Source organism: Oryctolagus cuniculus, chromosome 5, assembly GCF_051225735.1.
Source record: "Oryctolagus cuniculus isolate XC-2025 breed Fujian yellow rabbit chromosome 5, ASM5122573v1, whole genome shotgun sequence".
In the NCBI taxonomy this organism is placed as follows: Eukaryota; Metazoa; Chordata; class Mammalia; order Lagomorpha; family Leporidae; genus Oryctolagus; species Oryctolagus cuniculus.
In genome coordinates, this window is record NC_142871.1 from 26,416,513 (window position 1) to 26,429,263 (window position 12,751).

Genomic DNA, 12,751 nt, shown 5'->3' on the forward strand with positions numbered 1-12,751 from the left:
AACACCTCATTGTACTCATAATAATGGAACATGATTTACTTACATGGGTGATACTTCCTATGATCTGAAATAGGGAGTCTCATATTAGAAATGTTGGGCTCTCTTAGGTACATTTTTCTCTTTGCAGCTCCCTTTCCTCATTTGTATGACAGAGATAATAAGGCCTACCTCTTAGAACCACTGGCAAGATTAAACAAATTAATATACACGAACTACTTAGAATAGTGTCAGGTATAAAGTAAGCACTCAAATACTAGTCATGATCACAAAAATCCCTCAGCTTCAGTTACTATTCTTTTACAGATGAAGGTATTTCTAACAATGCTGCTATAGAGTAACAGTACGCAATGGTTTAATATTGACACAAAATCCTGATTTCTACAAGTTTGTATATAAGTAAATTCTATGAACACCCCAGGATTTTAATTTTTAAGATTTGTAACTAGAGTCTTTTGGTATAACATACAAGGCAGTACATTTCCTTGGTTATGCTAACCATGGAAACTGTTCCTAGAGCTTCTAGCTCCAGTTGAGCAGGGATTCGGTAAGTTCTGAGGCAATCACTGTAGGTGGGACTTTATCTTATTCCAACCCTCCCCCCAAACACTCATCAGTTTTACTTAGGATGATCACCAGAACCTGGGTACACTATACTTTAATCTGAATATCAGCTTCCAGGCTTACAAGCTAAAAACCAGGAGTCAAGCCTCATTCCTCTTATATTCCTACTTCACATCAGTTCACAGAAATCCTACGGATTTACTTAAAAAAAACAAGGGGGGGGGGGACTGCGATCAGACACCAATCACATCTTTATACCTCCATGGTGACCAGAGGTCTAAGTTTATCCCAACGATCTTGATCTTTTAACTGGCTTCTCACCTTTCACCTTACCCCTCCCTTTGGTGTATTCTCAACACAGACGCGCACACAGTCCTTTTAGAAGGTCAGCCGTTACCTGGCTGCTCTTCTGCTCACAACCTTTCACAGCTCCTCATCTTACTCAATTACAAAAGCCGGGGTATCCTGCTGGGAATGCTCTTTCTCCATGTATCTCCCGCTTTCACTGCTGCTCAACTGCTACCTCAGGCAGATCTATCCTGACTACCCTATTTAAAAACTAGTATGTCTACTCACAACAAATCCTCACCTACCTTGCACTCGTTTTCTCCACAGCATTTATCACCATCTAATGCAGAATTTCCCCGGTGTGTGATCCCCAGAAATTTCTAGCAAGTTTCCAGGTGATGACTATCCAGATGGCCCAGGGACATCTTTTGAGAACCACTGCTTCAGGAAAATCTTTCTATACTCAAACCTTTCTGATTTAGGTAGGGCTAAATATGCAAATTCTTAGGAACTACAAAGCATCCCTTAAAACTAGGAATTCTCAGCCTCATTCCTTGATATGATTTGCTAAGACTTGAGTAGGACCTAAGGTTTGCATTCCTAACAACCACTCTTTGAGAACCACTGGTCCTGTACCATATGTGACATACATTTTATTAAGTTTGTCTATTTCTTTCCTCATTAGAATGTAAACTGGATGAGGTAATGATCCAAGCCTCCTTCCTTGTTTTCTGTTTCTTCTTGCAAAGAACAATTCAGGCACATAGTAGCAACTCAATAAGGACCTGTTGAAGGCATCAATGAAAACTGCTTATCTTAGTGTTACATAGAAAATTCTTCCTAATTTTATCACCAGTATATAAAGAAATACACACAAGAGTTAAAAATCATTATACAGTTCAGTCTTTTCATGCAAGAAAGCATTCTGAAGCATTCGGCCACATAGAGATTTCCTGATATTTGGGAAATAAATTATTATTAACAATTAACATCATAGCATTAAAGTTAACAATAAACATTTATGAAATAATATCATGTACTAAGCACTTCATGAATTGTATCTCATTTAATTCTCATGACAAATGCTGAGAGGGTTAGTGGTATTATCTCCCCAGAGGATTCCCTTACAACATGTAGCCCACTAATCACGGATTCCATGGCTTCTGCATGTCTCCTTCCATCAACAGGCTCTCTCAATTAGAAGCCAACAGGAAAGGTATGAAGGAGGTGGTAGCTTTACTTTTCAGTGTCCAGACTTGTTAAAGTTTGAATTAAAATGTGTGCTGAACTGTACTTACCTCTTGTGACACTAAAGAGAATCCTAGTCAACCTTATTGTGAAAATAATGTTCTAAGAAACTATACTACAGCACTAGATGCAAATGATGAGCCTTATGAATGTTCACATAGAAGGCATGTTTTGTGCAATAATTAGAACAGTTCGTTTGGTGTACAGATTTCTTCTCCCAAACCCTGTACAACAACATCACAATGATGCAGAGAAAAACAGGCAGAAGTGATTATGAGTTAGTGATTCATTTTCTTTCAAACAGCATGTTAGAATAAATGTCAGTAAACTTTTTCTTCAAGGGCCAGACATTATTTTAGACTTGCAAGATGTACAACTCTGCAGTTGTGGAAAGTAACTGCATATAAAATAGAAATTAATGGATATGGTTTTGTTTAAAAAGACTTTACACAACAGAGGGCCAGCCAATTGTTGACTTCCTTTGTTAAAGAATTTCAATGTTAGTGGCATGAATGACAGGAACCAGATACATTTATGATAAATCTATCATATTTACCTTGTTTCAAAAAATGCTTCTTACTCTAGAAGTATCCATATTTCTGTAACTAAAGACAATGACTTAAAATATTGACAATTTTGCCATGCAAATCAAAACAGACATCTGGCTTTACAATAATTTTGAACTAAAAATAATCCTTGTATTTATTGTTTTTTTACACAGCAAATTCAGGTGACACAGTAAGTCCATAATTTCCCACAAAATTTATAAACTTAACAATGGAGTATCTTAAGTCTTATAAATCCTCTGAATCATTCACAGCTGTGCACTCTATGGACCCTACTCCACAGCAGCTGAGAAGAATCTTAACTTAAAAGCACCAAGTCTTCAGGCATCTCTACAGATCTCTGTTTTTCATTCTCTATGACATGCAGTACGACTGCTGATGCAGCAAATACCAGTTCACCTTAAGCTTCAATGGATAAGGAAAAGCATTTGGGAAACCAATATTATTAACATTATTAAGTCTGAAAGCAATTCTACCTCTTTACTGAATGACTTTTCCTTCTGTCAACTTTAAACTTAAATGAATAAAAATTGAGTTTTGAACATAATTTTTTCAGGTTAATCTAATACTTTAGGACATTTGTATTTGCTTTATAAGTCTTAAGGAAAACAAAAGGGTAATCTCTAATCTAGACTATTTTGGAATCTTTTATTAAATTTAGAATTTTACAGAAAAGTAATATGATCCATTTGTCCAAACAGTATGGCTTTTAAAAAATTCTCTTCATGTATGTAAATGAATAAAGCTTATTTCCAATAGATACTTCCTGTGTTTTCATCTGCTAAAGAAGGGTTCAAAGGGTATTTTTAGGGTCTTGCCAACATCAGCCCTATGTACCCATAAATTATTGGAGTCACTAAATGGACAATAAAAACTGGTTGAGGCTGCTGCTGAATGCTTCAAAAGGAATCTGATACACACAGATTTCATTGTCATATTCAATTCAACTGAAGTCTTTCTTAAAACTGTACTCCTGATAGGCTGAAGACAGAGTAATGGAGTTAGTTCCTTATGCCCAAAATACATGGATCTGTTGTACAAAGGCTTCATTCTCTGCCGGTCGTCAGTAACTTGAGGGCTTTCTGTAGATTCTGAACGGCAGTGCTTACATCTTCATATTGCAAAGCACTGCCGGCATATTTGCAGTACTTCTGAGCTCTCGCAAAGTCCTCAGGGGTGAGGCGGATATCGCCTGGAAAAAGAGGAGAATTAACATATTTATAAACATATACTAAATACTCTGTTGTGTTAGGTAAATCCTAATAGTCAAGATTAAAGAAAATATTTAAAGTTAGTAAAAACAGAGTTTTTTCAATTCCATACACATTTTGATATTTTCTTCAATGTTTTATTACTAATATAAGCTATAATATATGAAGACATAGTAATTCATATGAGTAAGATTGTCCTTCAAGAAGCAATAAACCACTTTTCATATTTCAGAAAATTAATTGGAATAGAAAATTACATGCATGGAAACAAGAATAGTGGCTTGATGTTTATGTCAGAGTCACAGAGCCTGTCTCTTGATGGAACAAAACACACAGACTAAACCATTCAACCCTCATTTGAGCTGGAATATAAATATAGCCTTCATGATAAAAAGATGAGTAACAAACTTTTTGTAAAAAATTACGTTACTTAACTTTTATGAGCTTAAAAATATTTGTTTTGTGCCACCTATGTAAGAAATTTTGAAGGCTTACCAACATTCTTTATTATTAAAATATACAAATAAACCTGTAAAAATCATTACAAATTGTCTAAAATTCACTACTATAAAGTTTTCCAGTTACATGTATGAGTAGTATGTACCCAACTAAATAATTTGGGTACAAAAACATGTAATAGCATTTCATTTAATCTCAGATATGAATGCACTTGCAAATGCATTTTTAAAGATTAAATCGAAAACTGACATTGTATCCTGTCATCTTGTCCTTTGAAATAATCACTGTTTTCTTTGGAAATGTTTATAAGGACTCCAGGGACTAGTGACCAGAAGGCTGGAAGCACAGAATATAATGAACAGATGACATGTTTCAATTCTGTTGATAAAGCTGCCCTCACAAATAGAATGAAATTGCTCAGCTACTTTTAATTTTGCCATATATAAAAACAAGTAGTAAACCGATATTAGCGAGGGTGAAGACTTCAAAGTAGGTATCAAATCCAGGTGAGCTAATACTAAATTCCAGCCCACATTACACTGTAGGATTTTCAAAGATCACTGAAACATTATATTCTCAGCAATATAGCTCAGTGCCAGGTACTACCTGTAGGTGCTAAATAAATTTACTGACTGAACATGAAAATGCTGTCTGCCTGTACTGTACAACAGTCTCATATTTTAAAATAAGTGTATATAGAATCAAACATAATTAAATTATATATAAGATAATATGTATAGTATATGTATATTTATGGAACAATAACTCAGGAAGGACACTGTAAATCTTCAAATATTTGTTGAATTAATATTACTAAGAAGACTATAATTTGGCCCCTATTGTAAATCAGATTTTATGTTACAATTTTAACAGAAATTATTTTAATTTCTTTGAATTTTGCTTAAAAAGCAATACAAATCAACAACTAGCACAAACAATTGTTAAGAGACAAAAACAGTTTCTACAACTTTATTTTAGTGGAGATTTCTTATTTATTAAACTTAAAAATGCTTCTGCTCAATATTTTCTCTTGTAAAATACCCATCAGAATCTTTAACGGGTTTTGAGAACACATCAAGAGGCTCTGCTTACTTAGACATATACACTGTGTAGGGGAGAGAGACATATTTGAAAATCAAGTTTACCTAACACTGCTTGCTTGCGCTTTAATACTCTATCCTCCTATCTCAGAGCAACCTTTTAAATACACAAGGTGTCCAGAATTTACTGGATTTGCTAGACAAAAGCCCTAATGCTCAGACTAATTGTATTTTTTTTTTGACAGGCAGAGTAGACAGTGAGAGAGAGAGAAGCAGAGAGAGAAAGGTCTTCCTTTGCCATTGGTTCACCCCCCAATGGCCGCTGCGGCCGGCACACCACGCTGATCTGAAGCCAGGAGCCAAGTGCTTCTCCTGGTCTCCCATGGGGTGCAGGGCCCAAGGACATGGGCCATCCTCCACTGCACTCCTGGGCCACACAGAGAGCGGGACAGAATCTGGCACCCCAACTGGGACTAGAACCCAGGGTGCTGGCGCTGCAGGCAGAGGATTAGCCTATTGAGCCGCGGCACCGGCCCAGACTAATTGTATTTTTACAACATTAGCTTTAGCACTGTCTTACTGACATACATATCACTTATTTATAAGATAAAATGTATATCAAGGCAAGAACTCTGTTATTATTTTAGTCTTTATAAACTTACTCACCAATGATAAAACTATCTTAAAATATTGCATTTTTCATGACATATTACAATATCTAAAAAAGGTCAATGAAAGTTTTTCAACAGAAAAATATAATTAGATGTATAATATACAGAGCTTATAGAAATGAACAATTATATTAAATAACTTAATAGCCAATTTATAGATATAAATGTAAAATGTAATAGATGTACAGAGACATTAGATTCATTTATTTTTATTTATTTATTTAGTTTTGACAGGCAGAGTTAGAAAGTGAGAGAGAGAGAGAGAGAGAGAGAGGTCTTCCTTTTTCTGTTGGTTCACCCTCCAAGTGGCCGGCGCGGCCGGTGCGTTGCAGCCAGTGCACTGCTCCGACCCGAAGCCAGCAGCCAGGTGCTTCCTCCTGGTGTCCCATGCGGGTGCAGGGCCCAAGGACCTGGGTCATCCTCCACTGCACTCCCGGGCCACAGCAGAGAGCTGGACTGGAAGAGGAGTAACCAGGACAGAATCCGGTGCCCTGACTGGGACTAGAACCCAGGGTGCTGGCGCCGCAGGCGGAGGATTAGCCTAGTGAGTAGCGGTGCCGGCCTAGATTTATTTTTAACAATTAAGAATATATAGAGAATTAAAAAGTCCTGTCAAATAGTTATTATATTTTATAACACATCAGGCTTTCTTTCATTTTGAAAATACAATATATAAAACAACTGAATTATGACTTTTGAAAACTTTGTTTGAGACAGAAGGGAGGTGGGAAGGAAGGTGACAGGGAGAGACAGACACACAGACAGCACTCCTGTTGCAGGCTCTCTCCCTAAATTCCCTACCACAGTGCTTGGTGGTCAGCTGAAGCTAGAAACCAGGAACTCAATCTAGGTCTCCCACGTGGGTGGCAGAAACCAAACCATCTGAGCCGCCAATGTTGCCTCCCATGGATTATGCTAGCAGGAAGCTGCAGTCAGGAGCAGGACCGAGTGTTGCACAGCCAGGCACTCCAATATGGAATGACCGGCATCTTAACCCTTAAGCCAAACTCCTGTCCCATCCACCAATGTGTTTTCTGAGAGAGTTTTTACTTCAATATTTAGTAAGTGAGAAGTGGCTTTCTTACTGAGGGATAAACATCCTGTAGAAATTTTTAGTAATTAATCACTTTCAATTAATGATTTAATAAATGATTGGGTTCAGAATTCTAAGTTGATATTTACTTTCTAGTAACACCAAGAGGGAGGGAGAGAGGGAGAGGGAGAGGGAGAGGAAAGGAAGTGAAGGAAGGAGGTAAGAGGAAGGTAGAGAAAGAGGGGCAGGAGAGGGTGAAGCCAGAGAGCAAATAGTTCCACTGCCTTAGAACTCTCTGTTCCATCTATTCATCCCTTTCTGACTCCTAACCCCTTCTGAAAACCACTGGTCTACTCATTGTCTCTGTTGGTTTGCTCTTTTCAAAACATCAAAGAGTTGGAATCTTATTCTATGTAGCCTTCTCAGATTGGCTTTATTTAAAAAATAAAGATTTATTTATTTATGAAGGAAGACTTACAGAGAGAAGGAGAGATGTGCCATCTGCTGGTTCACTCCCCAAATGGCTGCAATGGCCTTGGCTGAACCAGGCTGAAGCCAGGAATCAGGAGCTTCACCCACCCAGGTCTCCCAAATGGTTGCAAGGGCTCAAGGAATTGGACCAATCTTCCACTGCTTTACCAGCCCATTGGCAGGAACTCAATCGGACTTGAACCAGCACCCATATGGATTGCCAGCATCATTGGCAGTGGCTTAACCTGCTATGCCACAATACCAGCCCCTGCAGTATTTCTAGGAAACTTTGTTCTAGCACTTGTCTAGATTTATTTACTTATTTGAAAAATCACAGTTACAGAGAGAGGGAGAGACAGAGACAGACAGAAATCTTTCATCAGCTGGTCCACTCCCCAGATGGCCACTACAGCCAGACCTGGGCCAGGCTGGCGCTGGAAAATAGGAGTTTCATCCGGTCTCCCACGTGAGTAGCAGGGGCTCAAGTACTTTGGCTATCTTCCGCTGCTTTCCCAGACTATCAGCAGAGAGCTGGATGGGAAGTGGAGCATCTGGGACTTGAACCAGTGCCCATTTGGGATGCTGGAACTGCAAGCGGTGGCTTTACCTGCTATGACACAACACAGCCCCATTTACTTATTTTTTAAAAGATATTTATTTGAGAGGCAGAGAGAGAGAGGCAGACTAATAAAGAAAGAACTTCCATCCACTGATTTACTCCCACACTGCCTGGACCACATGAAGCTAGGAGCCAGGAACTCAATCTAGATCTCTCATGTGGGTAGTAACAACCTGCTACCTCTAGGATGTGCATTAGAAAGAAGCTGGGTTCTGGAGCAGAGCCAGTACTCAGATCCAGGTACTATGGTATGGAATACAGGCATCCTTACCAGCGGCTTAACCACTAGGCCAAATGCCTGAAGGAATTTACTGATATATATGCAATCCCTTATTGGCCAAAATAAAAATTGTGCAGCAAAGCACATGACTGTATTTTGATTCTATTATAAGTGCTACTTTTGAGACTTTTCAATTATTGCTAAAACACAGACATATAATTGATTTTTGCATATTGACTTTATAGAATGTGGCCTTGCTAAATCTATTTAGAAGTTCCTTTGAAGACTCTTTGGGATTTTTTTATGTAGACAGTTGCATTATCTGACTGGACATGGTATTCTTTCTTCCTTTATAACCTACATACATTTTATATCTTTTACTTACCTTATAAGCATAATAAACATAATAAGGTTTAAATAGCCATGGTGAGTACAAGCATCCTTGCCTTATTCTCAGTGTTAGGGGTGAAGTATTTCATTTTTTACCATTAAACAACTTTAGTTGTAGGTTAGTTACATATGCCTTTTATCAGGTTAAGAAAGTTTCCTTTTTTTTTTCTAGTATTCTGAGCAACTAGTTTATCATAAATTTTGTCAAATGCTGTTGATTTGTTAAGATGATCTTTTCTTTAGTGATGGTATTCTTTTCCCTAAGCTTATTGATATGAGGAGATACTAATTAATCTTCAAATCTTAGACCAACCTTGCTTTCCAAGGTAATGATATTGTTGGATTCCATTTGCCAATAATTTGACAGTCTGTCTTAGGAAGGGTATTTGTGTGAATTAGTTTTCTTGTAAATGGTAATCTGGTTTTGATTAGGGTAATATTAGCTTCCTAAATGAAGTGTCAGGTATACTTTCCTCCTGTGTTTTCTTGAAGACTTCTTGTAGAATTGGTAGTATTTCTTCCTTAAGTGTTTTTTCCTTTATTAAATTTTTTAATTTATATAAATGGAACAAATTTCATGTATCTTATACATACAGTGTTAACAGCAAAATGACACTTCCCACCCCAACCTTCCTCCCACCCTAACCTCCCTCCCTCCCCACCTCTGTTCCTTCTACTTCCTTTCTTGTTTTTAATTTTTGCAATAATACATTTTTTCTTTCTTTGAGAACAAGTTTTATCATCAATTGAAGAAGCACCTAAGGAATCAGCAATGGTGTTAGGCCCCTAGACTTACCAAACACTTATGAGACATGAGAATATCCTCTACTTAACACACTAAAAATAAAGTAAATCTTTTTTTTTTAAAGAATTATTTTACTTATTTGAAAGAGTTACAGTGAGAAGTAGAGCCAGAGAGAGAAGTCTTCCTTTCCATTGGTTAACTCCCAAAATGACTGCAACTGCCAGAGCTGAGCTGATCTGAAGCCAGGAGCCATGAGCTTCTTCTGGGTCTCCCATGCAGGTGCAGGGGCCCAAGGATGTGGGCCATCTTCTACTGCTTTCCCAGGACATTGCAGAGAGCTGGATTGGAAGTGGAACAGCCAGGACTTGAACCAGTGCCCATATGGGATGCCAGCACTGCAGGTGGTGGGTTTACTAGTTATGCCACAATGCCAGCCCCTGAAAATTTCCTCATCCAGTATTCTGTGATGGGCACTTGGGTTGATTCCATGTCTTTGCTATTATGAATTGAGCTGCGATAAACATGGAGGTACAGTTATTTCATAAGCTGTTTTCATTTCTCTTGGGTAGATTCCCAGGAGTGGGATATTTGGGCCTTACGGTAGGTCTATATTCAGACTTCTGAGGAATCTCTGTACTCTCTTCCATAGTTGCTTTACCAATTTACATTCCCACTAATAGCGGATTCAGGTACCTTTTCCCCACATTTGTATTTAGACAAGTCAGTGTATAGACATAGTATGTAATACTTTGTATACACAGACAATGCCATGGCTGATAAAGAACTTCTAAGATCACTCCCATTCACAGTAGCTACAAAAATATATCAAATATCTTGAAATAAATTTATCCAAGGATGTCAAAGATCTCTACAATGAGAATTACAAAACATTTCAAAAAGGAGGAGATTGCTTTGGTAGTATGGACATTTTGATGATATTGATTCTTCCAATCCAGGAACATGGACGATTTTTCCATTTTTTTCTATCTTCCATTCCTTTTAAAAAGTCAGAGTACAGACAATGTGGTGGATTAGGGTACCTTTTTCCCAGCATTTATTATTTGTTGATTTCTTTATGAAAGCCATTCTAATGGGGGTGAGGTGAAATCTCATTGTGGTTTTGATTGGCATTTCCCTGCCAGTTAGTGATCCTGAGCATTTTTCATGTATCTGTTAGCCATTTGAATTTCCTCTCTTGAAAAGGTCCCGTATAACTCATTTGCCAATTTCTTTTTTTTTTTTTTTTTTTACAGGCAGAGTGGATAGTGAGAGAGAAGAGACAGGGAGAAAGGTCTTCCTTTGCCGTTGGTTCACCCTCCAATGGCCGCCGCGGCCAGCGCGCTGCGGCTGGTGCACCGCGCTGATCCGATGGCAAGAGCCAGGTACTTATCCTGGTCTCCCATGGGGTGCAGGGCCCAAGCACTTGGGCCATCCTCCACTGCACTCCCTGGCCACAGCAGAGAGCTGGCCTGGAAGAGGGGCAACAGGGACAGAAACCGGCACCCCGACCGGGACTAGAACCTGGTGTGCTGGCGCCGCTAGGCGAAGGATTAGCCTAGTGAGCCGCGGCGCCGGCCAGTCATTTGCCAATTTCTTAATTGGGTTGTTTGTTTTCTTGTTGTTGAGTTTCTTGATATCTTATATATTCTGTTTATTAATCCTTCATCAGTTATATAGTTTGCAAATAATTTCCCCCATTCTGCCAGTTGCCTCTTCACTTTGCTGAGTGTTTCTTTTGCAGTACAAAAACATCTCAATTTGATGTAATCTCACTTGTCAATTTTGGCTTTGATTGCTTGTGCCTCTGGGGTCTTTTCCAAGAACTCTTTGTGCCAATGTCTGCAGGATTTCCCCATGTTTTCTAATAATTTGATGGTATTGAGTTGTAGATTTAGGTATTCAATCCATTTTCAGTGAATTTTTGTGTAAGGTGGAAGGTAGGGGGTCTTGCTTCATATTTTCACATGTGGAAATCCAGTTTTCCCAGCAATATTTGTTGAAGAGACTGTCCTTGTTCCAGGAGTTGATTTTAGCTTGTTCATCAAAGATAAGTTGGTTGTAGATGCTTGGGTTGATTTCTGCTGTTTCTATTCTATTCCACTGGTCTATCTGTGTGTTTTTGTACCAGTACCAGCTTGTTCTGATTATAACTGCCCTGTATTATGTCTTGAAACTGGAATTGAGATTCCTCCAGCTTTATTTTTGTTGTATAAGATTGCTTTAGCTATTTGGGGTCTCCTGTGTTTCCATAAGAATCTCAGAATCATTTTTTTCCTATATCTTCTAAGAATGTACTTGATATTTTCATTGGTATATCACATTGAATCTGTGTATTGCTTTGGTCGCATGGACATTTTGATGATATCGATTCTTCCAATCAATGAACATGGAAGATTTTTCCATTTTTTTATATCTTCTTCTATTCCTTCTCTAGGCTGGACAAGTGCCAATAAATTCTTTCAATTTCTGTTTGTTATGGAAGGTCTTTATTTCACCTTCAATCATAAATGAAAACTTTGCAGGGTAGAGTATTAGGGGTTGACAGTTTTTTTCTTTAAAGACTTTGACTATATCTCGCCATTCCCTTCAAGATTGCAGGATTTCTGATGAAAAGTCAGCTGTGAGAAATTGGCAAGCCTCTGAAAGTTATTTGGCATTTTTCTCATGCCCATTTTAGAATCTTTTCTTTATGTTTTATTGTGGAGAGTTTGACTACAACATGTCGTGGGAAAGATCTTTTTCTAGTGATGTCTTAGGGGTTCTATGTGCTTTGAACACTCCTTTCTTTCTCCAATTGGGGAAGTTTTGTGTAATTATTTCACTAAATAGGCTTTTATTTCCTTCTCTCTTTCCACTTCAGGCACTCCTAAGACACATATGTTTGGTCGTTTGATAGTATCCCATAAGTCTCCAACACTGTTTTTAAGTTTTCTATTTTCTTCTTCTTCTTTTTTTTTTGTCTGATTGTAAGATTTCCAAAGATTTGTCTTCTAGTTTGGATATTCTTTCTTCTGCTTCATCAAGTCTGCTGTTAAGACTTTCCATTGCATTTAGTACTTGATCCATTGAATTCTTCATTTCTAAGATTTCATTTTGATTTCTCTTTATATTCTCATTTTTCTGGGAAAAATTTTCAATCATGTTCTGTATAGTTTTCTTTAGTTCATAGACTTGCTTTTAATTTTTTTGAGTAATCCTATGATTAATTTTCTAAATTCCATTTTTGGCA

At 37.8% G+C, this 12,751-nt stretch overlaps 1 protein-coding gene across 1 annotated transcript in view; it reads right to left on the reverse strand.

The window, feature by feature from the left end:
* Positions 1 to 2,773: 2,773 nt before the first annotated feature.
* The window catches only part of VTA1 (vesicle trafficking 1), a 105,462-nt gene continuing 95,484 nt past the window's right edge, over positions 2,774 to 12,751 (reverse strand). Inside the window, exon 8 of the mRNA XM_002714850.6 lies at positions 2,774 to 3,855. Within this exon, the coding sequence (XP_002714896.3) occupies positions 3,710 to 3,855 (146 nt within the window). The 3' untranslated portion in view covers positions 2,774 to 3,709. The remainder of the gene's footprint in view (positions 3,856 to 12,751) is intronic.